This window comes from Nematolebias whitei, chromosome 4 (assembly GCF_014905685.2).
Source record: "Nematolebias whitei isolate Nwh7 chromosome 4, NemWhi1, whole genome shotgun sequence".
Classification (NCBI taxonomy): Eukaryota; Metazoa; Chordata; class Actinopteri; order Cyprinodontiformes; family Rivulidae; genus Nematolebias; species Nematolebias whitei.
In genome coordinates, this window is record NC_056501.1 from 7,130,977 (window position 1) to 7,157,327 (window position 26,351).

Sequence of the window (26,351 nt, forward strand, 5' to 3'; positions counted from 1 at the left end):
CATCCATCCATCCATCCATCCATCCATCCATCCATCCATCCATCCATATTATTTTTGCACATATTTTGCAGTAACACATTTTGCCAAAGTAGACCAAATATGAATTGCTGAAACACTATTTTGCAACGTTTTGTAGAAACAGTAACCCATTTCTATAAACGACATCATTTTTATAAACAACATAAACATGCAGATATGTTTACAGCACACCAAGCTTCAGAGAAACAAAAACACTAAAGCTTCCTAAACCTGACTTAATTGAAGTGAGGTCATATTTAATTTTAACATGACGTGTTTGAATAAAAGTTCATTTCAATCTGATTAAACGGAGAATAAAACTCGTGTTTTGAATTCAGAGCAGTGAGGCAGACAGAGGAGCGGCACAAACAGCCTTCAGGTCCAGAGATAAATAACGCAGAGGCTCTGAATGGTCTGTAGTGTATGTATAAACCAGTGAGTCCATGTGCTGCACACACACACACACACACACACCTCCATCAGCGTTTCGTCCATTTCATCAAAGGGCTTCCCGTCTTTCCTGTTATAGAACGTGGCCACTCCCACGATCTCCTCTTTCTTATTGACAATGGGCATGGACAGGACATTCTTAATGGTCCAGCCAGACTCGTCCAGGGGCTCTTTCTGCAAGACACCCCCCACAGATACACACACACACACAGAGCTGTATTATTACTGTGAGTCGGAGCTTCTTTAAAGGTTAAAGTACTTCATAACATTCACAGAAAAATACTGGCGCCATCAGAAAAGGTGGAAGATGATCTGTAATTATCCTGATTATTGTTCTAACTGAAACCTGAACACATCGCAGGTAAAGTCCTCATTTTATGACAGGATCATCTGCTGCCCCTACAAAGGAAAACTTTTAGGATGAAGTAATAACATACTGAAGAAAGTACAGTTCTGCAGTAATTAAGCCAACATAGCAACAAGAAAAGAGACGTCAACATGTCTGAAATCTGGTCTCTGGTGGTTTAATGTGCATGTGACAAGAAGCTACAGAACCACTTTTCACACACAATACATCTGTAAATATGTTCTGAAATATTACAACAATACCATCAAACATAAAAGTGATGGTGTCCATATAAACAATGAATCTGGTTGTCCTAATAACACTTGGACGATCTTTAGGAGAATAACTGGACATAGCGCCGCACTAAAATAGACTAAATTGATAATAATGTTTTCTTTAGAATATTATGCCTAAAAAGTTATCAAGAAACACCACATCAGGGAATTATTAACAGAAGGCATTTATTGAGTTGCTTAAAGGGTTTTCTGCATGACCATGTGGTGGAGTGTGTCTGCCATTTTTCAAGTATTGGATAGAAAACAGAATTTTTATATTTCTTTAAATAAGACCAAATTCTTTTCAGTTGTGTTAAGCCCAAAATATCAAAATGCTCCACCTGCTTAATCAAATAGGAGAAGATCTTGTTTTAGTAGAATCAGTCAAAAGCCTTGTGGGGATTTCTATTTAATTTACAGGCAGGCACAGAGATGCGTTTAGTCCTTTTTGTAGACAATCACAAAAAAGAAGCGTTAATTATATGATCTAAATCTTTTTTTTTTTTTGTCAAAACCTATGTTTTTCACGGTTTAAATTAGGGATGCACAATATTATAGGCATGTATCGGTATCGGCAGCCATTAGCGATAAAGTTAAATATCGGACATCGACCATTCCATCAAAAAAACTCAACGATGTAAAAGACGCTGTTTTAAATTTTATCTATTAAAGCACTACTACTTGTGCGCTTTTCACTTGTCGCTTGTGAACAGGTTGAGTTTAGATTTGTGAAAATTTACAAATTTGTACTAATCGATTGTTGTCATTGTGTTAGAGTAAATGTCACGAATAAATTTGACATTAAACATAATCCAAGTTCAAGAGTTACATCATTTTCAGCCCCTTTTTGGCATCTGCATTTGGTAGCAGGTCAAACTGACAAAGACCATGCAGAATAATGTAGTATTTTAATTCAATGCAGAGAAAGCTGTGCAGTCTCTGCAGGTCTAGGAGGAAAATATCGGTATTGGTATCGGTTATCAGTTTTAACATATCGGCATATCAGCCAAAAATCCAATATCGTGCATCCCTAGTTTAAATTAATTACAGCTAAAATGTACTTTATGCAGATAGATTAATATGCAGTGAAGTACACAGGAAGTAAAAGTTGCACCCGTCTCACCTGGAAGTTAAAAAACTCATCCTGAGCTGCATTCATGACGTTGCAAATCTGTCAAGAAGAAGAAATTAAAAGCAGGAGCAATTTTTAGAATCGTAACATTTGATAAAACCATAATCCAAAAAACAAAAAAGTAAAAATTTCCTAAAGGTTTGAAACACTGGTAAAGAACAAAATGATGATTTAAGCCTCTTTAGCGTATCTCACATCATAAATCCTTTGAATAAACCCACAGGTTCTCATACGTGACAAAGTGTTATTGCTTCACTGCATGATCGTTTTAATCCTCCATCTTTAATCGAAACTCATCGGTGTCTGTTTGATTAGTCTGTTGTTTCTGGGTTGATGCTCTACGGAGAGACACAGATCTCACCCTCTGCATAACGATAAGTAAAAAATTACAACACGGGAAAGATGGTGCAGATATGAAAAATGCCCAGCACCAAAGTAAATGAGAGGACGTGACGAGAACAGATGGAGGAAGGATGGATGAATGAAGGCAGGTTCAGCCGATTGGGAAAAGTTCGCTGTGATTAATTACAACGGCTGAAAAAAATTACAATTACACGTCCGAGCAGCTTTTCATTTCTACAAGGTGTTCCCACCGACAGCTGCGTAATAAGACCTGATGGAGTTCTGCTCGTCTGACTTCCTGCAGCAATCGGACTTTTTTAAAGGTTTGTTTTTAAGTCTAGCTTGACATGAGATGTAATTTAACAAAAATAAAACGTATTTGAGACCACAGCAGAGATTGTCAGCAAATCACATCAACTTTATTGACAATAAATTACTTTAAAAGCAACTTTTGAAACTGTGCATGTTAGTCCTTACAGGGTATTATTCAAAACAAAACCAACCACCGCAGTGGCAACAGGCAGAGTGACGCATGTGGTGGGGGTATTACTGTCAGCAAAATACCTCAAGAATCACTGACTGGAGTTTATTCAAACTTTCAGAAAGTTATCCCTGAATTATCATTCACATTAATTACATCTGCAGTCAAACCAGTTCAAGATGGCCGCCGTAGTGAAGCAGATCTTAGCAAATACAATAATGACTATAACTCAGAAAACGTTACAGATGTTGAGCTAAGAATTGATGTGGTAGTAGCTGAGACTGAATCCAAACCTTTACTTTAAGCACGAACCGAGTTCCTACAACTCAGCCTTTAACTTTTGGATCCAACTCCTTCAGTACTGTTAGCAAAATATCTCATGAAACTTTGTATTGGTTTTATAGAAACTGCATATTTTAATTAAATCATCCATCCATCCATCCATCCATCCATTATCTTTACCCGCTTATTCCATTTTGGGTCACGGGGGTCACTGGTGCCCATGTCCAGCAGTCACTGTGCAAGGGGGGGGGGGGGGGGGACACCCTGGACAGGTCTCCAGTCCATCACAGAGACACATGGAGACAAACAACCATTCACACTCTCACTCACATCTAGGGACCATTTAGAATTACCAATCAGACTAACATGCATGTTTTTGGACTGAAAGAGAAATCCCACGCTTGCACGGAGTGAACATGTAAACTCCACCCAGAAAGGTCCCCAGCAGGGATTCAATCCAGCAACTTTTTCACTGAGAGGCAACAGCATTAACAGCTGTACCACCATGCCACCACATTAATGGAAACTGTTTTATACTGTAGATGGAGTTAATCTTTTCAGTTTGACTGTTCAGTTCTTTAAACAAGTGGTTCTTAGCCATGATCCTTGAGGAACACCATCCTGCATGTTTTAGTTGTTTCTCTGCTCCAGCACATGATTAAGTGGTTTAATTACTTCCTTAAGTTCGGCAGAAGCCTGTTAATCACCCTTTCATTCGAATCAGGTGTGTTGGAGCAGAGGAACAACTAAAACATGCAGTATGGTGTTCCTCAAGGACTAGTGTTGGGAACTATTTGTTTAAACCTTCAAAAAGATCAACGTCTGACTGGTGTGCTGCTTTGATTCATTCTCTTAAATGACTCTTTGCATTGAGTTTGTTTACTTATTTAGACATTAATCAATCACTGATTTAGTGATGTAATCGTTCAGTACAAATCACTAATTCATGAACACAAGATTGTTGTTTATGTCCTGTAAAACTGTCCAAAATATGCAGGTCTGAAAACCATCTTACTGTCTCATCTCATTCAAGACTTTTAAGAACTGATTTTCTACCAAAACAAGTTAGAAAACATCTCTAGCAGCAGAACAGTCTTGTATTCAGAATGTATGAGAAAAAGAGATGAGAAATGCAGCCTTGGCTAAAAAATAAAAACACGCTTGTGCAGCAGAGCTTTGACTTGAAGGCAAAACCCTGAAACTTATTTAAATGTTTTATAAATCTCTAAACATGCTTCAGAAAAACCCACGCAGTCGTGATCATATAACTCTAAAATGTATTCAAATGAATGTTGAAAGTAAAAGCTAAAGTACACAAATCTATAAGGTTGTTATATTCACCGATGAGCCTTCACGTATTAAATTCATGATGCGGATGAAGACATATGCACATGAAACAAGCCTGCTGTGAGAATAAGAGCTCACGTGAAGAGTTTGTCTGAAAAATAAAATAAAATGTACTAACCAGTCCAGTTTCTGCAACATAAGTGGGTAAACCACTGACCAGGGCCCAGTGATCAGCTGGGGGGGTCCTGGAGGTGAAGAACAAGCATAAACATGATTTATCAATAAAACTTTTCCATTGAAGGGATGTGTAGATTTATTATGAGCTTTCTTGCATGTAAAAAGGGACTTACGTTAAAAACATATATTTTAAGTTTTAAGGTTTGCATTCCTTTGTTTTACTGGCCCTAATTATGTTTTAAATCACAGCAACTTGTAGATGAGTGGAATAAACCACTGGCAGTAAATATAGAAATTAAACTTCTCACATTTTAAACATAAAGCTGTTCACAAATTAAAGCTCAAAGTGTCTAAAGCAAAACACCAGAAGGATGTTTTTGGTTTGGTCAAGCAGAGGCTGTTCCTTATCTGGAGTGGAAATGCAACCTGACCTTAAAAGACACGATGCCCCCCCCCCCCCGCAAAACCCAAACATCCTAATGCATCAAACCCCAGAACATCCTTGGAATTCTTCTTTTCAGACTAAATCAGGCCAACTGTGTTACCGTCCATATTTATTACAAAATATTAATTGTGTGGATGTTTATGAAGCGTCCACTTTATTGTGTTCCTTTTTTTTTAACACATTTTTCAGCATCTTTCTCGTCCCACAGTTTTCAAACTATTTCAACAAATCATAGATCAAAACGTTCAGCTCTTTCAGGACAATCCTGCTATGACTTTGGGTACTGGTGCAACTTTAGCTTTTTGAAATATTTAACCATTTCTGCCACATTTTCTCTCGTATAAAATGAACTGAGCTCAGTTTACGTCCTTCAGATCTTTAGCTCTGTTCACAACCTTTTTCTGCTCCTTTCACATTTTGTTCTGCTTCAGCTTCTTTCAGCTTCCTTGTGCAAATTTTAACTTTTTTTGTTGTTATTTTCAGCTAATTTCAGTTGGGTTTTTTTACATCTGTGTTGTGCTCCTTTCAGATTCTCTCTGTAACATGTTTGTGCTTCTTCTAACTTATTTCTGCTCCTTTCAGCTTATTTCTGCATTTCAGCTTGTTCTACTATTTAGCTGTTACGCTTTTTTCAATCGTTTTCAACTAATCCCACATTTTTGCACTCATTTCAACCTTTTTTCAACCTAATTCAGAAAATATGTGCTCTTTCCACTTCCTTCTTGTAATTTCAGCTTCTTTCTGTCTTTTTAGCTACTTTTCAGCTGCTTTTTGTTGTTGCTAATTTAAGCTTTATTCAGATAATTTTGTGCTCATTTCTGCTTCTTTCAGCTTAACTGGGTTAATATGTTTTTTTTCTGCTTTATTTTGCCAATTTAAGTTTGCTCTTCCTTTTCAGCTATAGCTTTTAGCTAATTTGAGCCATTTTCAGATAAATTCATGTTTTTCACAGTAATTTCTGCTACTTTCAGCCTAATTAACTTATTTCTGCTAATTTCAGCTCTTCATGATCCTTTCAGTATATTTCTGCTAGTTTCAGTTATTTCAGCAACTATTTAGCAATTTTATGCTAATTTTAGCTTTTTCAGTTAATTCTACATTTTTTGCACTCATTTCATCTCCTTCCACTTCATTCTGGTAGTTTAAGCTTCTTTGTTGTTGCAAATTAAAGTTGTTTTTTTAGTGTTGCTAATTTAAGCTGTTTTTTTAGTTAACTTCCCAATTGTTGTGCTCATTTCTGATTATTTAAACCAAATTCAGCAAATATGTGTTTTTTTATCTTCTTCATTCTGCTAACTTAGGCTTTTTCTTCCATTTCAGCTACAATTCAGCATGTTTTAGCTAATTTCAGCTGTTTTTTTAGCATGTTCTTCAGCAATAAGCCTTCACACTGGATTTTCGCAGGAAATGCAATTTCTCTACTTTAACTTTATTTCATTTAAATCTAACTGACACAGAAAATACCTCATTATATACCCCAAGCAGGACAACTGTTTGGAAAAAGGTGGAATTTAACTTTTTCACTTTTTACTCCGTTACAACATCTAGACATCCGCCTTTCCTTCAGACTGAATGTGTTGTAACTTACGGTATGACTTTTATGTCCTCTTTCCCATGAAGGATGTAGTCGATCACTTTGTAGAAATTAACTTCCTGAAGAAAACAGAGAAAGATCTTTGTTTATTCAGCACTCCAAAAATGTGACTCTCACTGTGACTTTGGGTAAAAAAAAAGAATAAAATCCATTTTTAATTAAACTAATTTAATAGCTAAAGAAATAAATGAATTATACTAGTTGTCTCATGGAAAAAGTCACAATAAAAAGCCCAGTTTCCTGAGTTGTTCCACTGAACCACTTCTGTGAGATCATTTGAACAATGCAGCGTCAACGTGCCACCGATTGTGGTCAGCTGCTCCAAAGGTCCTGTCAGGACTCCGGACTGGACGTGTCCACACAGTTTCACAGCCCCGGCAGTATTTATCTCAGCAGGTGTCATAAAACTCTGTCACCTACTTTTCGACGGTCCAGACGGGGATAAAAGATGTCTAATGTGACACTGAGAACAGTTTTCAGTGACATTCACGTTTAGGATGAGAGGTGGAGACGGTGACTGGTTGCAGCAGACGCTGGTATGTTCTCACCCTGCCATCGGGAGTCTTGGGTCCATCATAAGGAGGAACTTCTCCCATCAAAATGGGCCACATGTCAAAGAATTCCTACAAACGGTGAAAAAGCAGAAAAGAGCTGACAAAGCTTTTTTTTTTTTCATTAATTAGATGCATTTATACAAAGTCAAAGGTAAAAACACCAACACTGAAACGTGAACTCTAGAAGCACTTGAGGAGTTTGTTTTGTCTTTAGAAAAGTCTCCAAAAGCAGTATTTAATCTCAGGTTGTTTATTCTGCTTTATTAATGGACTCCAGTGTTGCAGCATCTGTGCAGCCAGACAACATGTGTTTGCTCTCATACAGCAGGTGCTGGGCAGCAGCTTGTAATTATGTGACAGCCATGTTCGGTATTCATGATCATATTTTAGGTAGTATAAATACACAGACATACTGACTACACAGTGGCTTTAGGAAGTTTTTTTATTTTTTATTTGTTTTTTCTGCTCTGGAAAAATCTTCAAAAAGATAAAAACAAAAACTGATGCAAGAACATGGAATAAGACAAAAACGTCTGTGTTTAATAGTTAAAGAAAGGTTATTTAGTTTAAAATGGGTCTATATATGAAATATATTAGTTTTCATATGTAGCAAAACAGCTTTTTTTAGACGTAAAAAACCTCTCCAGACCAAAGTTTGTTACTTTTTTAATAGTTTCTTCACGTTTTCTTTCAGTTTGTCTCTGCAGGTGTTTTGTGACCTGTTCGTCCTGTCAGCTTTCTGTTTTCTTGCTCACAGTTCTCCCCAGCCGTCCTGTAGTAGTAGTACAAGTAGTAAGTAGTTTATTTTAGTATTTATATATATTAAGCCATTGTAAACCCTTTCCACACTCTTGCAATATTCTAAACAATTTTTCTAAACTCTTAATGCTCTAAAAGAGCACAGCATGTCATGATCTGTGCTCTCTGCCTCTGGCTGCTCTCTGCCATCTGTCAGCGCTCTCGGCCACGCCCACTCCTCCGCTGCAGAGCGGCGATAGGACGCACTGCAGGAGGAAGCTTCTCCCGCAGCTGTGGGCTGAACACTGGTGCTAAATAGTTTAAAATAATTTATTTTAAATACAAATTTCATGCCGATCGTGCGGTTCATCCATCAATCAGCCAATTGTGCGTCATGTCCAATTTTATTTTGAAAAACCACGATAGATGAGTCCACGAAAAATGATCCGTGAAGTAGCGAGGGACTGCTGTACACCTGTTTTCACTCAGTAATCACCCGTCCCAGCAGCTTTAAACTCTTTGTTGCTCATTCGTAACGTCTCTGTTCAGTCTTCTCTTTGTGCGTGTGTCTCTCAAGTGTTTCACTATTAATAAATTAATTTTATTTTGTAATTTAAACATGCTTGAAGACATGGCAGAAATGAGAATGAATGAAAAACTTGTGGAGACAAAAAAGCTGATTTTTTTTGCACCAGTCTGTAAACCTACAACAGCTTTCGGCTTTATTTTAGGGGCGTTGGTGCTTTAAATTGTTTAATCCAAATGTGTTTGAGTGAAACCCTACCTTGGTCTTGGTCATGTCCAGCAGCCCCACAGAGTAACGGTCACAGTTGAGAAAAGCTCTGACTGTGTACAAGGCCTTGTGGAACTGCCTCTCTATGTCCGTCAGCTCCTCAAACACTTTGCTGGCTGACCACAACAGCACCTGAACAAAAACACACAAGAACAGCTTCAGGGTTGTGAACATCCAAAACTTTTCTCGCTTCCCGTTGAAATCGGGAAGTGATTAGACTGCATCAGATTCCTTAACTGAGAAGATGCTTCAAAAGGAATGATTGCAGACTTTTATATTTGCTCCCTCTCTGCTCCGCTTCAACTTTGCTGTGCACACTGGATCATGACCTCTTCAAATGGGGGAGGACACCGATTGGTGATTACTTCCAACAGACAAAGCCCTCAACCACCTAGCTCCATCTTATATTACCGATCTTATTGTTCCATATTTTCCTAACAGAGCACTTCGCTCTCAGGCTGCAGGTTTACTTGCGGTTCCTAGAGTTTCCAAAAGCAGAACAGGAGGAAGATCTTTCAGTTCCCAGGCTCCTCTCTTGTGGAACCAACTTCCAGTTTCTGTCCGTGAGGCCGACACATTTAAGATTAGGCTTAAGACTTTCCTTTTTGATGAATCCTATAGTTAGGGTTGGTTTGGTTTCCTGAGCTATCCCTTAGTTCTGCTGCTATAGGCTGAGACTACTAGTGCACAAATTGACTACATGTCCTCTCTCTGCTGCTGTCTTTACTTGCTCTCCTCCACCTGTTTGTGTTTAGTTATTTCTATCTTAACGTGTTTTTTGTCTTTCCTCCTATAGAAACCACACCTGGACTATAGGAAGTACACCTGAACATGCCATTCCGTGTTTGATTCTCCTTCCTGTTCCTCTCAATCCCAGCCGGTTGAAGCAGATGACCGCTCGTCTTGAGCCTGGTTCTGCTGGAGGGTTCCTCCTGTTTAAAGGGAGTTTTTCCTTCCCACTGTCTCCTTTGTGTTTGCTCAGAATGGGAGACTGCGACAAAGTGGAGATTCAACACAATCTGCTGCTTCCTCAGATGGAGAACTTTACTAACTGGCCTTTTAATGTATGGGAATGTTTCTGTACGGTGCCCAGAGACAACTTCTGTTGTGACTTGGTGCTATAGAAATGAATTGAATAGATATTTTTGCTGCTTGCTGAGGGAATCCTGGTCGAATCGTGATGAAACTTGTATTTTTGTAATCTGTAAGAGCTCTGCTTTCATCACGTATGCTGGCTGTGTGCATGTATGAACCGCGGAGTGAGCATCTAAGACCGTGTTTTACGGTCACGTCGTCTTGTGCAGTTTCTTGCTGAATCAACTGCTTACAGTTTACTGTGCTTGGTGGTTGTAAAAATGGAGCTCACATTAATGGAAGTAGAAAGCAGGAAGTGCAGTTATGTCTCTGTTAATGAGAGCCGGGGGCTTCAGAGGTTAGGGATTCATCTTTGCTCACTGTAAACTGCATGAGATACATTTTTTGGAGTCAAGGAAGCCTTCCTGTTCTTTATTCTCAAACCTTATGCGTTAGTGTCAACTAAATATAACATTAACTGTGGTGTACGTTGCTCTCTGTGCTTACTTGTCCTCTTCTGGTTTCACAGTTGTGCAGGTAGCTCAGGTGGAAAACTCTCAGCACCAGGTTGGCAAAGTTCAGGTATTTGTTGAGGGTCTGCGGATCACAGCACGTGTTCATGAGTAAACCAAACAAAAAAAGTTTGGTCTGACAAAACATGATGGCATGAAAGGAAAATCCATATAATGTGCTTTTGTTGAATCTTGTTTGAAAACCTTTCATTCCTCAGATTAAACGGGCAGACACGTTACCTCTTCATCCTTGGCAGTGAAGCACGGTCCGTCCATCTTATTGATCGCCATCATCACAGCCACCATGTCTTTACCGTTCATAATGGGCACGGCGAGGACGTTCTTCGTCTGATACTCCGTCAGCTCGTCAACAAAGTTACTGAAATGAGAACTCTAACAGCACAAACGTTGGATTGTCTTTGTTACTCGTCAGCAGATCCTGACAGCTTCGATGAGCTCGCTGCTCTCACCCATAATTCCTCTGAGTCAAGCTCAATACTCGCAGAGCATCACTAACTGTCAACAGACAAGTAAAATCCTCTACAGAGACCATACTTTGGGTAAATGGGAGAGTTTTGGACCTTAATTGCTTGTATTAGACCAGGCATGTGTTGGTTGTCAAAATGCAAGCTAAAATATCAAAACAGAGAAGAAATAACTTTCTTCATCGTCCCTCATCATGGAAAACACACAAAGAAATGCATTTGATGCAGCTTTCAAGTTTATATATAATTTAGTGGCCAGGCTTATATTTGAGCATTTTGAATAGTCCGGAAATTACGATAAATTAGTCCATGGAACGACTGGTTTTAGTCCAGATTTTAATCTCAGACAAAGGCAAAGTGAAAAGAGGAATTAAAACAGCTGCTGATGCAATAACTGTCATTGTGGCACCTGTAAACAGAGTTGTTATACATTTACAAGGAAACGGCGTTTTATTGGTGGTGTTCTCCTTTCTTTTATAAATATAAAAAGTTACATAATTTGGTTTTAGTCTGTTTTGCATCACTGCTTATGCTGCAGAAAAACTAAACCAAGTAACAGATACACGTAAATATGCCGTAATGCTGAGATTACTCAGTCTAATAGAAATGCTCAAGTGTCAAATATAATGTACTCTCAAAAGTATCTCCACATCTGGGCTTTTTTTAGTGTGTAATATACATCACTGGTTCTTTAAGTTTATTCAAAGATGGATTTCAATCCTGCTATTTTTTTTATAAAGCAGCTGAATCTCATCCAGAATCTCACTGTACTGTACGGTGCAATGATGATAAAGCTTATTCCGATTCTGAAGTTGTCAACAGCATTTTACTTCTTGTAAAAGGCACAAGATATTTAAAAAAAGTATCTTTTATATTTTCTCTAAGGGGCCCCAGGTGTGTGAAAAGTGTGGGAAAGGCAGAGATAAATGTCTATAAGGGCTGGTCCTGAATCAGCACTCCAGTTACTGCTTGGACTACAACCCAGCACAGTTTGTCGTTCTGCCCAGATGTTTGGGCTTCATGATAATCTGTTGTTGACTGTGAGAGGCCTTTATCTCACTTGTTAACCTCAGCTAAAGACTCATCTTCACTTCAAGAAGCTTTCTCACATGTAAAATAATTTGCTTTTAAATGCAGTTGTTTAATATTTTGAACTTCCTGTTGGATTTCCTGTGGGAGAGTCAGCTGGCCTTACGTTTAGAAACTCAGACGTAAATACGAGTTTTACAGCCTTTACAGTTTTTACCATGAAACACGTCAACATGTTCATAATCTGGTTGTTTGTGTTTTCAGTTTATGACAAATGAGGGCATCTTAAAGTCAATCCCAAGTTATTTTTGTTTCTTTAGACAGCAACGAGAGCAAAGTAATTGAATCTGAATACAATGAAGGTATGTTATTGTGCTGAGTTGGTGAAATTGTCTCAGGGCCTGTGTGACCTCTGGGAGTAATCTGGGATCGCTCTAATTCAGGACAGATTAACTCGCTCCACATTCAGCCTTTCCACCTTCCTCAGTGACAACTGGAGTAATAAAACCTCAAACTGCAGAATCACTCAAAGTGACGTGAACATTAAATTCACAGTGAGGAGGGAAAAGACAAGCGGCGAGGGATGGTTCAGGACAGCTCTTAGTCGTCACAAAATCCCCCGCTGAAAGTAGAGAAATCCTGACAGGTATGTGCTGGATTGGATTGGGAATGAAAACATGGTGCAGAGACACATTTCTGAAGAATCTCCTCCATGTATTAGAAACAGAAAGCCAAACGATTATATGGAAACTTTAGCTGTTTTATCGGTGCCACTGGGAAATGAAGACATCGCCTTTGATGGTTATAGTTTTTCAAACATCTAACCTTGTGTTTGTGTCAGCTGGGGGTTACACAGATGAAGGTTTCAAGCAGAAAAAATGTTCTGTCTGAGCTGGTAGCAGAGAAAAATACCATCAACCCTGATCTGTTTTTGTCCGCCCATCAGCGGCTGTCTTCTCTAATCTCACATGAAAGTCTGAGATTGAACGGATACTGAGGAGTGCTTGTAACGCATCAGTTAGGTTTAGTGTGCCGCTGCCTTAATAACAGTAAATGTCACAAGAACACTGTGGGCAGGTAAGGGCAGAGGGACTACCTGCAGGGGCATGATGGGTACATAAGGAAAAAAAGGCTTCCAAGCTCTTTCCAAATGTCAGAGGTATTGGCTGTAATGAGATTAAGATGGCTGTGAATCTAAAGGAATTACACATAGGTGCACAAAAATGTCTTGGTGCCCTCGTGTGGTCAAAGAGCCACAAAGCAGCCGTGAACAAACGTTAACTATAATCAAAACAGTGGATTGAAATAGTTTCTTATAATTTCAGTAAAAAGTGAACACGTATTCAGTTTCACGTTTAACATTAATGCCACCGATGTGAGTGAATTATAAAAAGGCACCACCGATTCATTCTCCAAATAGCTTTTACAATAAGTCATTATTTAAAAAAATGTTTTATCAAAGTGGGAGATATATATATATATATATATATTTTTTTTTTTTTTTAAAGAGGACAGACTAGAGACACAAGCACTTATCCAATAATATAAAAACAAGCAAAGAGTAGTCAGCTGTCTACCTGCGTCACATCTGGAACGTTGACCATCTTCTTGCTGGTTGCCACGTGACCCACGATGCCCATATCCAACGGGTACACAATTTCACTCTCAGGCGGCACCAGGCACTCGTCATATGATGCATCTTTATGGACATTAAATAACCTGAAACGCACAAGAAAACTGGTCAATTTTAACAATTAAAATAGTTCTAATTTAAAAGGAGTAAATATGAAAGTGTTGCCAGCTGGATGAAACTTAGTAAACTGAGGAAAACTAAAGGCGCACAACCACAGGGTCTGCATTCAAAGCCACCACCATATTTGTTGTCGATAGCAGTTTATGTGCATGCCAAATGTATTACTTGAAAACACAGATTGCACAAACATAAATATTAAGAGTGAACAGATAAGGTCATAAAAAACTACAACTGTTTGGACTTAAAACTTTGTGCACCTTTGTGAACTTTGTGAAAATTAGCTGCTCCTGTGTAGCTGTGCTCTTTGAACAACTGCTGCCTTAAATGCAAAGTGTTTTGCTGCCAAGAATAGATGAATTCAAACTGAATATATAAAAATTAAGTGAGAACTACTGACTGCTTTTTGGGAGGGGGTTGTGTTGTGGAAAAAACTTCCATTCCAAAAACCATTTCCATTTAAGGAAGTATTTCTTCATAGATTAGAGTCATGTTAGTTTATCAGTGACTATCAGTGATTTTTTTAATTTGATCTTTATCAATAAAAAAAGAGCTTTTGCACAATAAAAACTCCACAGTAACCTGGTGGCCAGCTCAGCTACACCGTTCCTCTGCCGGTACATGAAGAGGCTCATCCTGTCGGCTCTCAACATGAAGCTGAGGTGCTTCATGAGCCTGAAGACTGATTTTTCCATCTGCAGGTTGTCCTGGATATCTCGTACCAAGTCAAAAAGGATCTCGCTCTCATCCACCGCAGTCAGCTCGTGGAACCTGCTGACGTCTATTATAGGTTTGCGGTTGCTGTCCAGCAGGTCTGAGATGACCTTAGGGCGGAAATTCATGTCGTAGTACTGCTTGGCGAAGGTTGGGTTGGAGTCCAGGAACTGCTCGGCTGCAGCTGCGTCCACCATGGCTCCTCCTGACAGGGAACCATGCAGCAAGAGAATGTGCCATTAAACCAAATTAATTCTCTTTGGGCTTGTCATAAAAGCACGACCATGTTAATATATAGCATTTTCAAGTTAAGTAGTGACTTATTTTTTAAATGCACTTGTGTAAATATTGGGTCTCTTGTCACTAAAACATTTAACCTGCTTTGACTTTCAGCTGATGCTCCTTACATTCCTGAAGTGGTATAATTTGGTGAGTGTTAACCTCTATTAATAGTTGTAATACTTTCTGACCAGCATCTACCAAACCTTCCCACTATCCAATTAACCAAATTGCATCTATTATATGTGGGTTTTAACACATACGAGAAAACAAAATTTCTACCTGTTCAGTTCCTCGTATAGTCCCCAACAAAGTGTGTATTCCCTCTGTTTTACCAACCAATCCTGCTTCAGATGTCTGCGAAGAGAAAAGGGATTACCAGGATGGTTTTAAATGGTCATGTGTGGACATAAGCCTGCATCCAATTACATACAGTGGGATTACAAAACCTCCCAATGTTGAATGATACTATTAGACATTCTTCTGTGTCTGTCTTATTAACACAAAGACTGTTTTAAACCACATTAAACACAACAAATGTTCTTTATTAAATAATTAATGATGAAAACCCATTATCCAAACAAAGTAGATTGTTTAAAATACTTCCGCTGTTGGTCATAATAGGTACAATTTTAGGTATTTATACAAAGACTAACAGAAAGCTATAAATATCTCCAATTTACCAGCATAAAACTGTATTTTCTGTACCACTGCATGGTTGTTTGATCAGACTAGTAATAACACTCTTCTCTTAAAGATTATAGAAGGAGTAAGAAAGAAACAAACCTGCTGAGTAAATCTGGTTTGTGTCTTCATTTAGAGCACCGACATGTTCTCAGATCACACCGTTAGCTGGTTCTCAAACTGTCTCTCAGGTTGGAGGCAACGTGTTCGACATAATCAGAGAGTCAGAGTTTCTTTATTTGTCGTTTGCACCACATGTGGTACATGTGGTGGAACGAAATTGTGTACACAGGGTCCCAGTTACTTTCAACAAAAGTATGTAGCTGTACATACATATAATGGTACTTCATTTTGCTACCTAACGGTCACCAATGGTGTGCCACAAGGCTCAGTTTTAGGTCCCACTCTTTTTTACAATCTATTATAAATAAATTAGGTCAAAACATCCCTGACGCATCTTTGCATCTCTATGCCGATGCCACTGTTTATTGCCGAGCTAACACAGTTGCCAAGGTTTTCCAGTTTCTACAGTCTGCATTTGACATCACTCAGTCAGACTTATTCCACCTCAAACTAGTGCTAAATGCTGACAAAACCAAAGGAATCTTGTTTTCCAACAGAAAGTCGGTGCCAGCAACTCTTCCTCACATCTCATCCATGCATGGGGTTCCTATTAAGTTTGTAGATTCTTACAAATACTTGGGAATTTTGGTTGATGCACAGCTCTCTTTTAAACCACATATCGAAAACTTGATAAATAAAGTGAAATTAAAACTGAGTTTCTTTTTCAGAAATAGATCTTGTTTAACTCTGAACTCCAGAAAATGCGTTGTAACCACTACCTTCCTACCAGCCATTGACTATGGTGACATTATTTACATGAATGCTCCTGCCAGCTCCTTGCAGATGTTGGATGCTGTCTTATCGCGGCGTGCTAAGATTCATAACTGGTTGTAACTACCGTATCCATCACTGCACTCTGTACTCCTTGGTCAGTTGGTCATCATTATCTACATGTAGGCTCTCACACTGGTTCATTTTCATCTATAAATCCCTCCTTGGTCTGCTGCCTTCTTACATCTCCTCCCACTTGTCACGCCGTCAGTGCAGTTACAACATGCGCTCTCAGGACATCATTACCTGCAGCGTTCCCTCAGTGAGGACTGAACTTGGCAAAAAGGCCTTTTCCTACTCAGCTCCTGCACCTGGAACACCTTGCAACAGGAAATGAAGTTGTCCACCTTAATTTCTTTAGGGGGTTTCAAACATTTGATAATGTCAATAGAAAAATCAAAGTAAATATGGTGTTTTTAGCATTTCACCCTGTTTTACGGCACCCTGATTTATTTATTTATACACTATGCATATTTTAACTGCATTTTTACTGTAGTCTGTTATTATAGTTTGTTGTTATTGTCATTGTTTATTGTTATTGTTGTCTGTACTTTATATGTTCTGTTTGGAACAGGTCCCTCTTATAAATGAGTCCTCCTGCTCAATGAGACTTGCCAATAAAGTTTGAATGAATGAATGAATGACATCAAACCGCAGAATACAAAGATGATCATTTTTTCTCTGGTTTGAGTAAGACGTACATTATAAAATGGTTCTAAAACCTCGGGAACATGTTTTAGTTTGAGGGTACTGTAAGCATATGATTTTGTAGGACTTATGAAGAACACCATAAAAACAAATATAGGCAGTGTAATGTACACTTAAAATTCAGTCCAATTCAATTTAGTTTATTTATATAGCACCAAGTCACAACAGAAATCATCTCAGGGCACTGAACAAACACATTCTTGTATATCAACACTATGTAACGGAGGAGCCGAATGCTTTGATTTTAATTCAATCGCAGAACTCTGATCTTACGTTGAGAACTCGAACTCTCACACTTACAATGCATGTTGTCTTATCTGAATATGGACATAAAAATAAAAAAACATATGTAATATGTTTAAAATTGCAACTTAAAAACCCATCTGCTCACATGTTGTTGGTTTTAAGTAGTTATATTGTATGGATGAACAATAATTGTGTTTTATGTAGGAGAATAATAAAAAAGTTAATAAAATCAAAATGCATCATTAATCATCACTATTAATGGAATAATCCAACATTTTTCAGTCAGGTCATCTGGACAGTTTATTTTTTTGTGCTGAAACGTTTTGCTTTTGATCCAGAAGGCTTCATCAGTCAAGGAAACACACAACAAAACTGATGCTTACTCCAAAGTGGAACAAACCAGTTCTGCTTGTGATTAGATGGTCGCTTTGGTACGCCCTTCCTCCATTGCCGGCCCTTTTCCTTGTTGACATTCTTGTCAAAACAACCTTCTGGATCGAAGGCGAAACGTTTCAGCACAAAAAAAAAGAAACTGTCCAGATGACCTGACTGAAAAATGTTGGATTTTATACCTGGATTATTGAGCATGGACTTTGTTGTTTTCAACCAGTTTAACTCGACTGTCAACAAGGAAGAGGGCCGGCAATGGAGGAGGGGCGTACCAAAGCGACCATCTAACCACAAGCAGAACTGGTTTGTTCCACTTTGGAGTAAGCATCAGTTTTGTTGTGGGTTTCCTTGACTGATGAAGCCTTCTGGATCGAAGGTGAAACGTTTCAGCACAAAAAAAAAAAAAAGAAACTGTCCAGATGACCTGACTGAAAAATGTTGGATTTTATACCTGGATTATTGAGCATGGACTTTGTTGTTATTAATGTAATAAGTTATTAAAAAGTTTGAAGTGATTTTGTAAGTATAATTTTTATACATGCATGTTTTTTTTTTTAAACTGGACTCAAATATATATTTTTTAATTCTTATGATTTGTAAAAGATGAGTTGCAACAGTTCTCTTTTGTAATCAAACGAGGTCAATGATCTTTTAGCGCGACCCACGTCGCTTCAGCAAACAGCGTGACGCAATGACGTTTTGTGCTACGTCATCACGTACAGTGCGGCAGCGTGTAGGACTCTTCACTCTCGGAGCGGAACAGTAAGAAAAACTTAGTAAAGGAAGTTTATTCTAACACAGGTCAGTATCTTGACACATGAACCTGAATGCTTTCTTCTCGTAGTGATATGTTTTCACCATAAATGTTTCAAGTCGGTCAAAGTTTCCGGTGGAGTCCACGTTGACGTTTTGTTTACAAAGAAGCTCATTCATACCTCAGTGGGCTTAGACTGCAAAGGGAACATGCGCTATAATAATAATTTCGCTTCTCTTTCTTCTTAAACAGAGTTATTTGACTTTATGACATCGTTCCCGTCGAAAACACTGTAGTTTCCTTGAATAGCCTAAAGGCTGCATTGTCTGATTAACAAACCACTTCTTATCATGACTTCTAGTCAGGAAGAGAAGGAAGTTAAAAAACAAACATCATTATAGTACAATTTGTTCTTAAAGTCTTTGTGGACAAACTCAAAGTAGTGTTTATTTATACCTTTAAATTACCTGTTTGGCATTTGGAAATATATTTCCGAGTTGCTGACTCCACAGACTAAGTTGTCCTTGAGTGTGGATCTCCTCATATACATGTCCTCTGTGCTGATTTGATTTTTATAAAAAGAAGGAAATTCTTCAAATTTCACGTATTAAATTGATTGTCCACACCCAACGGCACACAATGATTTACATCCCGCTTCTCCTCTCTCCACCTTTTAAAAACAAATTGCTTTTCAGCAGTGCCTCAGAGTACTGATACTTTTCATATTCTTTTGTATCTGTACACGTTCTCCAGGTGTCTATTCGTAGTTTATTATGAAGTACGTTTGATCTCTAAACTTTGTCTACACAGTTTCAAGATGCCTCATGGGGATGCCTGCTGCAAACCAGAGGATGGAGCTGGGACTGACCTGCAGCGGCCACTCGTTCTGGAAAGAGTTGAGAAGGAATCGACAAAGAAATGGCAAACTGTTGTGTCCAGCTGTTTGAAGAAACGATGTTCATGCACCACAAAGAGGGTGAAATCCAAAATACTGGGATTTTTTCCCATTCTGAAATGGCTGTTGCACTACAACCTCAGGGACTGGATTCTGGGCGATGCTATGTCAGGACTTATTGTTGGAATCCTACTGGTCCCACAGTCCATAGCGTACTCCCTGTTGGCAAGTCAAGACCCCATATATGGCCTCTACACTTCTTTCTTCTCGTCTATCATTTACGCCCTCCTGGGCACTTCCAGACACATCTCAGTGGGGATTTTTGGAGTCCTCTGCCTGCTTGTGGGTCAGGTTGTGGATAGAGAGTTGGCTTTAGCAGGATACATCTCAGAAAACAGCAGCATGGGTCGTAACAGCAGTGGCGTCCTGTTGGCTAGTCTGCAAAACAACAGCAACAATGAGTGCGACAGAAGCTGCTACGCCATCACAGTGGGTGCAACAGTTACTTTTACCGCCGGGGTTTACCAGGTAAGTTTATTTACATAATGACTTCATTGCTAGGGGCAGCACGGTGGCACAACTGGTAGAGCTGCTGCCTCTCAGCGAGCAGGTTACCCTGGTTCAAATCCCGGTCCGGGGGCCTTTCTGGGTGGAGTTTGCATGTTCTTGCCGTGCATGCGTGGGTTTTCTTCGGGTGCTCCGGTTTCCTCCCACAGACCAAAAAACATGCATGTTAGACAGACTGGTAACTCTAAAATTGTCCCTAGGTGTGAGTGAGAGTGTGGTTGTTTGTCTCGTTTGTGCCTGTGATGGACTGGAGACCTGTCCAGGGTGTACCCCGTCCCTCGCACAGCAATTGCTGGACATGGACACCAGCAACCCCCGTGACCCAAAATGGAAGAAGCAGGTAAAAGATAATGGATGGACTTAATGGCTGAATGTCCGGCCCCTGAGCTGTTGGCTTTCAGTAACTGTGGTCCCCAGAGCAGTTTAGTTGAATAGCCTTGACATAAAATGCTGAATGTCTTAGAATGTGAATTTTCTTCTTACTCCTGTCCACGTCTTTCTCTCAGGTGCTAATGGGCCTATTTCAGGTAGGCTTCGTCTCCGTCTACCTCTCGGACTCCCTCCTCAGTGGCTTTGCGACAGGCGCCTCCCTGACCATCCTTACGTCGCAGTTCAAGTACCTTCTAGGCCTGAAGATTCCTCGGCCCCAAGGCTGGTTTACTCTGTTCAAGACCTGGTATGGAGTCCTCATCAACCTTGGCAAGACCAACATTTGTGACCTTATCACCAGCTTGGTGTGTTTGGCCGTGCTTATTCCTGCAAAGGAGTTAAATGATCGCTTCAAATCCAAGCTAAAGGTAATAACAAGCTGTTCTTTAAAACAAATGCAGATTAAATGTCTTAGAACGTGTGCATGTTTTACATTGCTTTTAGCCACGAAAGGCAGTTGAGTGAGACATAAATGGGATGACAACTTTCTCACCAACAGTCCAACTTATAGTACAGCATAAGGTACCCAGACCCAGACCAGTGGTCATTCCATATGTTGAGGGAGTATCAGAGAAACTGAGACGTTTATTTTCTAAACATAACGTCCCAGTGGCTTTTAAACCCCAAAATACATTACGGCAAAGACTGGTTCATCCCAAAGATCCAGTCCCCCGGCACAAACAGAGTAATGTTGTGTATGCTGTTCAGTGTCAGGAGGGCTGTGATCAGTCTTACATCGGGGAAACTAAACAGCCACTGGCCAAAAGGATGGCTCAGCACAGAAGATCAACATCATCAGGCCAGGACTCTGCGGTCTACACTCATCTCCAGGCCAGTAGTCACTCTTTCAGGGATGAAGATGTGCACATCCTGGACAGAGAGGAACGATGGTTTGAGAGAGGAGTAAAGGAGGCCATCTTTGTGAAAAGAAACCGTCCATCGTTAAACAGGGGTGGAGGCCTCCGTGTTCAACTGTCCCCCTCTTACAATGCTGTGATTGCTAGTATCACTCAGCCCTCTGTGAACAGTAAACAGCCATCAGTGTGCTAATGATCCATTGTTAGGCTGATGGTCCTTCTTGAGCATGTGATCAGCTGGTTTTGGTTGTCAGCAGCAAAACTGGTTGATCCACCCTGAGAAGGTGTTATTTAAGAGACTGAGCTGAATACAGCACCTCAGACTGAGGAAGTCTCTCGGATGAGAGACGAAACGTTTCTACATTTTTGTTGTTGTTTTGCTTTGTTTTGTTTTTTTGAATGTCCAGAGGACCAGATTTAACTTTTTTAGAGAGTACAGCATAAGGTTCTGCCCAAGGCAGCGTCGTTGTATTCTAATCTTGTGTAGGAATCATGTTTTGTGTAGAACACAATATTAAACGAAATAGATGTGGATATATTTTTTCATGTCTGGTTTTCTTTTCTTCTGTTCTCTAGGCTCCGATCCCATTTGAGCTGTTTGTGGTGATAATAGCAACTCTTGCCTCTCACTTTGGTCACTTCAACAGTGAATATGGTTCAGGGGTGGCGGGACACATCCCTACGGGCTTCCTCCCTCCTCAGCTGCCTTCATGGTCACTGATCCCCAATGTGGCTGTTGACGCTTTCTCCATCGCCATTGTGGGATTTGCCATCACCGTGTCGTTGTCAGAGATGTTTGCCAAGAAGCACGGCTACTCAGTGGATGCCAACCAGGAGATGTACGCCATTGGTTTCTGCAACATCCTGCCGTCGTTCTTCCGCTGCTTCACCACCAGCGCCGCTCTGACCAAAACCCTCGTCAAGGAATCGACAGGGTGCCAGACGCAGATGTCGGGGCTGGTCAGTGCTCTTGTCCTGCTGCTGGTGCTTCTGGTTATTGCACCGCTCTTTTATTCCCTTCAAAAGTAAGCATGCAAGATCTTTTAATTCCCTGAATCTTTTCTCTTGTGTACTTGTGCATCATGTCTTAAGATGGTGTCTCACATTAGGTAAGCATCTGAACAAGGCATTTACATGTGCTGCACGAACACTTAGATCTACTGATAAAAACACCCCGAACTGATAGAATACTTTAAAATGTAATACTTTGACTTAAAACAGCCCAACTGTCTTCACTCTAAGTTAACCATGACAGCCGAAAATAAAGTTTTTATTCATGCAAGATGCATATTAATGAGAATTAACATACAACATCTACTGAGCAGGTTTCAGAAAACATAATGCCTAAAAACTGTGTAATATATAGTAGACATCCATCCATTATCTTTACCTGCTTATTCTAGTTTTGGTTCACGGGGGTTGCCAGTGCCCATGTCCAGCAATCACTGTGCGAGGGGCGGGGTACACCCTGGACTGGTCTCCAGTCCATCACAGGGACACATAGAGACAAACGAGACAAACAACCATTCACTCTCTCACTCACACCTAGGGACAATTTAGAGTTACCAATCAGCCTAACATGCATGTTTTTGGTCTGTGGGAGGAAACCGGAGTACCGGAAATCCCACGCATGCACGGAGAGAACATGCAAACTCCACCCAGAAAGGCCCCTGGACCTGGATTTGAACTGGGGACCTGCTTGCTGAGAGGCAGTTCTACCACTTGCGCCACCGTGCTGCCCATGTAGCAGACAGTATACTGGTAGTAAGATTTGTGTTTTTATTTAATTTAATTTAATTTTATGAATACGACCAGGGGCGGCACGGCGGCACAGTTGGTAGAGCTGCAGCCTCTCAGCAAAGCAGGTTCCCAGTTCAAATCCAGGTCTGGGGGCCTTTCTGGGTGGAGTTTGCATGTTCTCTTTGTGCATGCGTGGGATTTCCGGTACTCCGGTTTCCTCCCACAGACCAAAAACATGCATGTTAGGCTGATTGGTAACTCTAAATTGTCCCTAGGTGTGAGTGAGAGAGTGAATGGTCGTCTAGTTTGTCTCGATGTGTCCCTGTGATGGACTGGAGACCTGTCCAGGTTGTCCCCTGCCTCCTGCACAGTGACTGCTGGGACATGGACACCAGTGAACCAGAAAGGAGAAAGCGAAAGAATGAAGAGAGTAAAGATAAATGGATGGATCATATTTTGCCACACTGTTGAAATGCTTTGATTTTTAGTCAACAAATCAGCCTCCATAAAAATGTGTTCTGAAAAATGCACAACACACAACAGATGTTTATTTTATATCCTTGGAGATCTAATGTAAAATGTATTTGTGCCTGCAGCACGTACACCAGTAAACCAACAACCCCATGGTGAATTTCAAACACACTTATATCCCGTTTGAGCGTTTAATAAAGTTTAGCAAAGTGAAAATTGTTCCAATTCAAGATTTTGTTTTTAGTTTATTTTAAATTTGTTGTTCTTGTATTGTTTATTTTTGTAAAGGTTTCAAAAAGGTAACGTTCGATGAATCCAGATAACCTGTGACCACAGTTCAGGTTAATGTTGACTCTGAGGTAGCGTCTGCTGAGAGAAACGGCAAACACCAGAAAACGATGATAGACAAATTAAAAACATTCTGATATCAATTTAAATACAGCATTAGACACACGAAAAAGAAAAGCATGAAAAGTTATTTAAAAATCTTAATCTTCACATATTTACACACATCAGACACAACATTATGACCACTGAAGGACGATTACCTGTACAGTACACAGTCCCTCACTATATTGCGGCTCACTTTTTGCAGCTTTACGCTATCGTGTTTTTTTTTTTTACTCATTTTATAGTGTGTGTACTGTACATGCTGTGCACTACTGTACATTCATGTCATCGTCATCATCTTCATCACCAAAATGTTGAAGAGCATATGAAGTGTTCAAAAGAGTGGGAAAGGTTAGTAAGAGTGTGGGAAGAGTTTATAAAGCCTTAAATGTGTGTAAAGTGTTTGCAGGATGCCCCGCCTACTGAAACGAACTGCGCATCAACCCCCTTCCCCCCATTGGCACTGACGTAGCGCTAAGCTAGCAGTACGCAATACAGGTGCGCTAGCTAAAACGCTAAAGGGAGCGCTTACGCTGACTCTTCCCTCACGCTTAAACTTTACACTAAACCCCGCCCCTCTGCTCAAAAACTGATGGTACAAACAGCGTGCAGCTCAGACATCTTTCCATCCAACCCCCCCCACCCCCCAACCGCTGACAAATCACAGACAAGATGATCGCCCCGCCATGGCAAGTTATCTAGGAGAAATAATGATATAAATAATAAAATAAACGACGCTATTTTGCAGATTTTCATCTACTGCGGGGGTCTCTGGAACGTAACCCCCATGATAGGTGAGGGATCACTGCATTGCATAGTCACACCAAAGTGTGTTAGGTGTTCATGTTGCTACCAATCCAGAGATTCCACAACCCACAGGGTCCAAAGTTCTAAAATTAGTTTTGTTGCCAGTTATGTTTCGAGCCAGCACAGGTTCACTCTGAGTTAGGTGTCATTTGCTCTGATAGATGTGTGTGCTCATGGTGACATAACCTTTTCCATTTCTTACATTTGTGCAGATGCGTTTTAGCCGTCATCATCGTGGTGAACCTCCGCGGTGCTCTAAAAAAGTTCTTGGACATTCCCCGCATGTGGCGTGCAAATCGAATCGATGCTTTCATCTGGTTGGCAACCATGGCTACCTCAGCACTGGTCAACACCGAGCTCGGTCTCCTAGTCGGGGTTCTGGTGTCAGCCTTCTGCATCCTGGGCCGAACCCAGAAAGCTCAGGTCCTTGAGCTGGGCCAGGCTGAGACCAGGGAGCATTATGAACATTTGTCATCATACCATGGCCTTCGGACACATCCTGGAGTGGCCGTTTTCAGATACGAGGCGCCGATTTATTACGCCAACCAGAGCTTGTTCAAGAAGTCTCTCTACAAAAGTGTGGGTCTCAACCCTGTGAAGGAGAAGGCGCAACGTTTAAAGTCCAAGAAAAACAAGCAGCTGGAGGTTGGAGAAACATCAGCGATGGAGTCAGGAAACGAAGCATGTGAGAAGAATGACGAAGCGTCTGCAGCTATGCTTGATGAGAAATCTTCAAAAAGCGTGCGCAGCTTAGTACTCGACTGCGGCGCCGTCTTATTCCTCGACACCGCCGGAGTAAATACTCTGAAAGAGGTGCGGAAAGATTACGGAGAAGTTGGGGTTGACGTTATCCTGACCCGGTGTAATACGTCGGTACTGGACACTTTGGAAAGTGGAGGTTACTACAGCAGTGAAAAAGATGGTGAGGTAGGAAAGAACAAAATGATTTTCTTTACCATTACTGATGCCGTTCACTACGTCCAAAACCTCAGTGTTCCTAACGGAGGATGTGACAACATATCTTAAAATAGATCCAACATCTGTCCAAACATCTGCAACATATAAGAAAAGAGTAGTGGTGCACCGATAAACCGGCCAGCTGATTTATCGGCCCCGATTTTCTTAATTTTGGAAATCGGGCGATCCTTGCATGAGAAAACAATATTTTTTGTTTGTTTTAACAACAATTGTCTGAACTGGATTTAAATTTCAGAGCACTACCTCATGGCCAGTTAAAACAAGTTGGTATTGGAAAACTGCAATTGGTGCACCCCTAGATAAAAGAGTTTGATTGAAAACATGCCTTTATAAGATTACATTGTTGCCAAAGACCATATTGTGTAATTCCACATCACTGCTACAGATGACAAATACTTACTGCACTTTTAGTACTTGTACATGTACCTTACAGAAAAGTCACTGCAGTATGGAGTGCCTTTCAGTCCAAGTGAAACTTTAAAGGTTTATTTTTTTTAGGGGTGCACCAATTGCAGTTTTCTGGCCGATCTCTAAAAACTCTGACCTGCCGATTCCGACCGATACCGATTTTGTTTTATAAGCGACACTGTCAGTTGTTATAAAGGCCACGATGTACCTTCAATTTTCCAATATTTTATTGAAAAATATACCCTTGATCAATATCCTAGAAATAATACAAACTTGTTTAAACTGGTCATGAGGTAGTGCTCTGAAATATAAATGAAGTTTAGAAAATTGTCGTTAAAACTACAAAAAATAAATAAAAATAAACCGGTTTCTTGTG

General features: G+C 40.1%; 2 protein-coding genes across 2 annotated transcripts in view; one reads left to right on the forward strand and one right to left on the reverse strand.

The window, feature by feature from the left end:
* The window catches only part of pde6a (phosphodiesterase 6A, cGMP-specific, rod, alpha), a 34,760-nt gene extending 19,642 nt beyond the window's left edge, over positions 1-15,118 (reverse strand). Inside the window, exons 1-11 of the mRNA XM_037675638.1 lie at positions 15,040-15,118; positions 14,347-14,683; positions 13,592-13,733; positions 10,741-10,893; positions 10,496-10,585; positions 8,906-9,046; positions 7,378-7,452; positions 6,824-6,888; positions 4,792-4,858; positions 2,213-2,260; positions 493-642 (exon numbers count right to left, since the gene is read on the reverse strand). Of these exons, the coding sequence (XP_037531566.1) occupies positions 493-642; positions 2,213-2,260; positions 4,792-4,858; positions 6,824-6,888; positions 7,378-7,452; positions 8,906-9,046; positions 10,496-10,585; positions 10,741-10,893; positions 13,592-13,733; positions 14,347-14,675 (1,260 nt within the window). The 5' untranslated portion in view covers positions 14,676-14,683; positions 15,040-15,118. The remainder of the gene's footprint in view (positions 1-492; positions 643-2,212; positions 2,261-4,791; positions 4,859-6,823; positions 6,889-7,377; positions 7,453-8,905; positions 9,047-10,495; positions 10,586-10,740; positions 10,894-13,591; positions 13,734-14,346; positions 14,684-15,039) is intronic.
* Positions 15,119-19,250: 4,132 nt separating this feature from the next.
* slc26a2 (solute carrier family 26 member 2) lies at positions 19,251-25,642 on the forward strand. The gene is made up of 4 exons (XM_037675639.1): positions 19,251-19,856; positions 20,402-20,692; positions 21,758-22,206; positions 24,802-25,642. The coding sequence occupies exons 1-4, from the start codon at positions 19,251-19,253 to the stop codon at positions 25,613-25,615; spliced, it is 2,160 nt and encodes a 719-aa protein (XP_037531567.1). The 3' UTR covers positions 25,616-25,642.
* Positions 25,643-26,351: the final 709 nt, after the last annotated feature.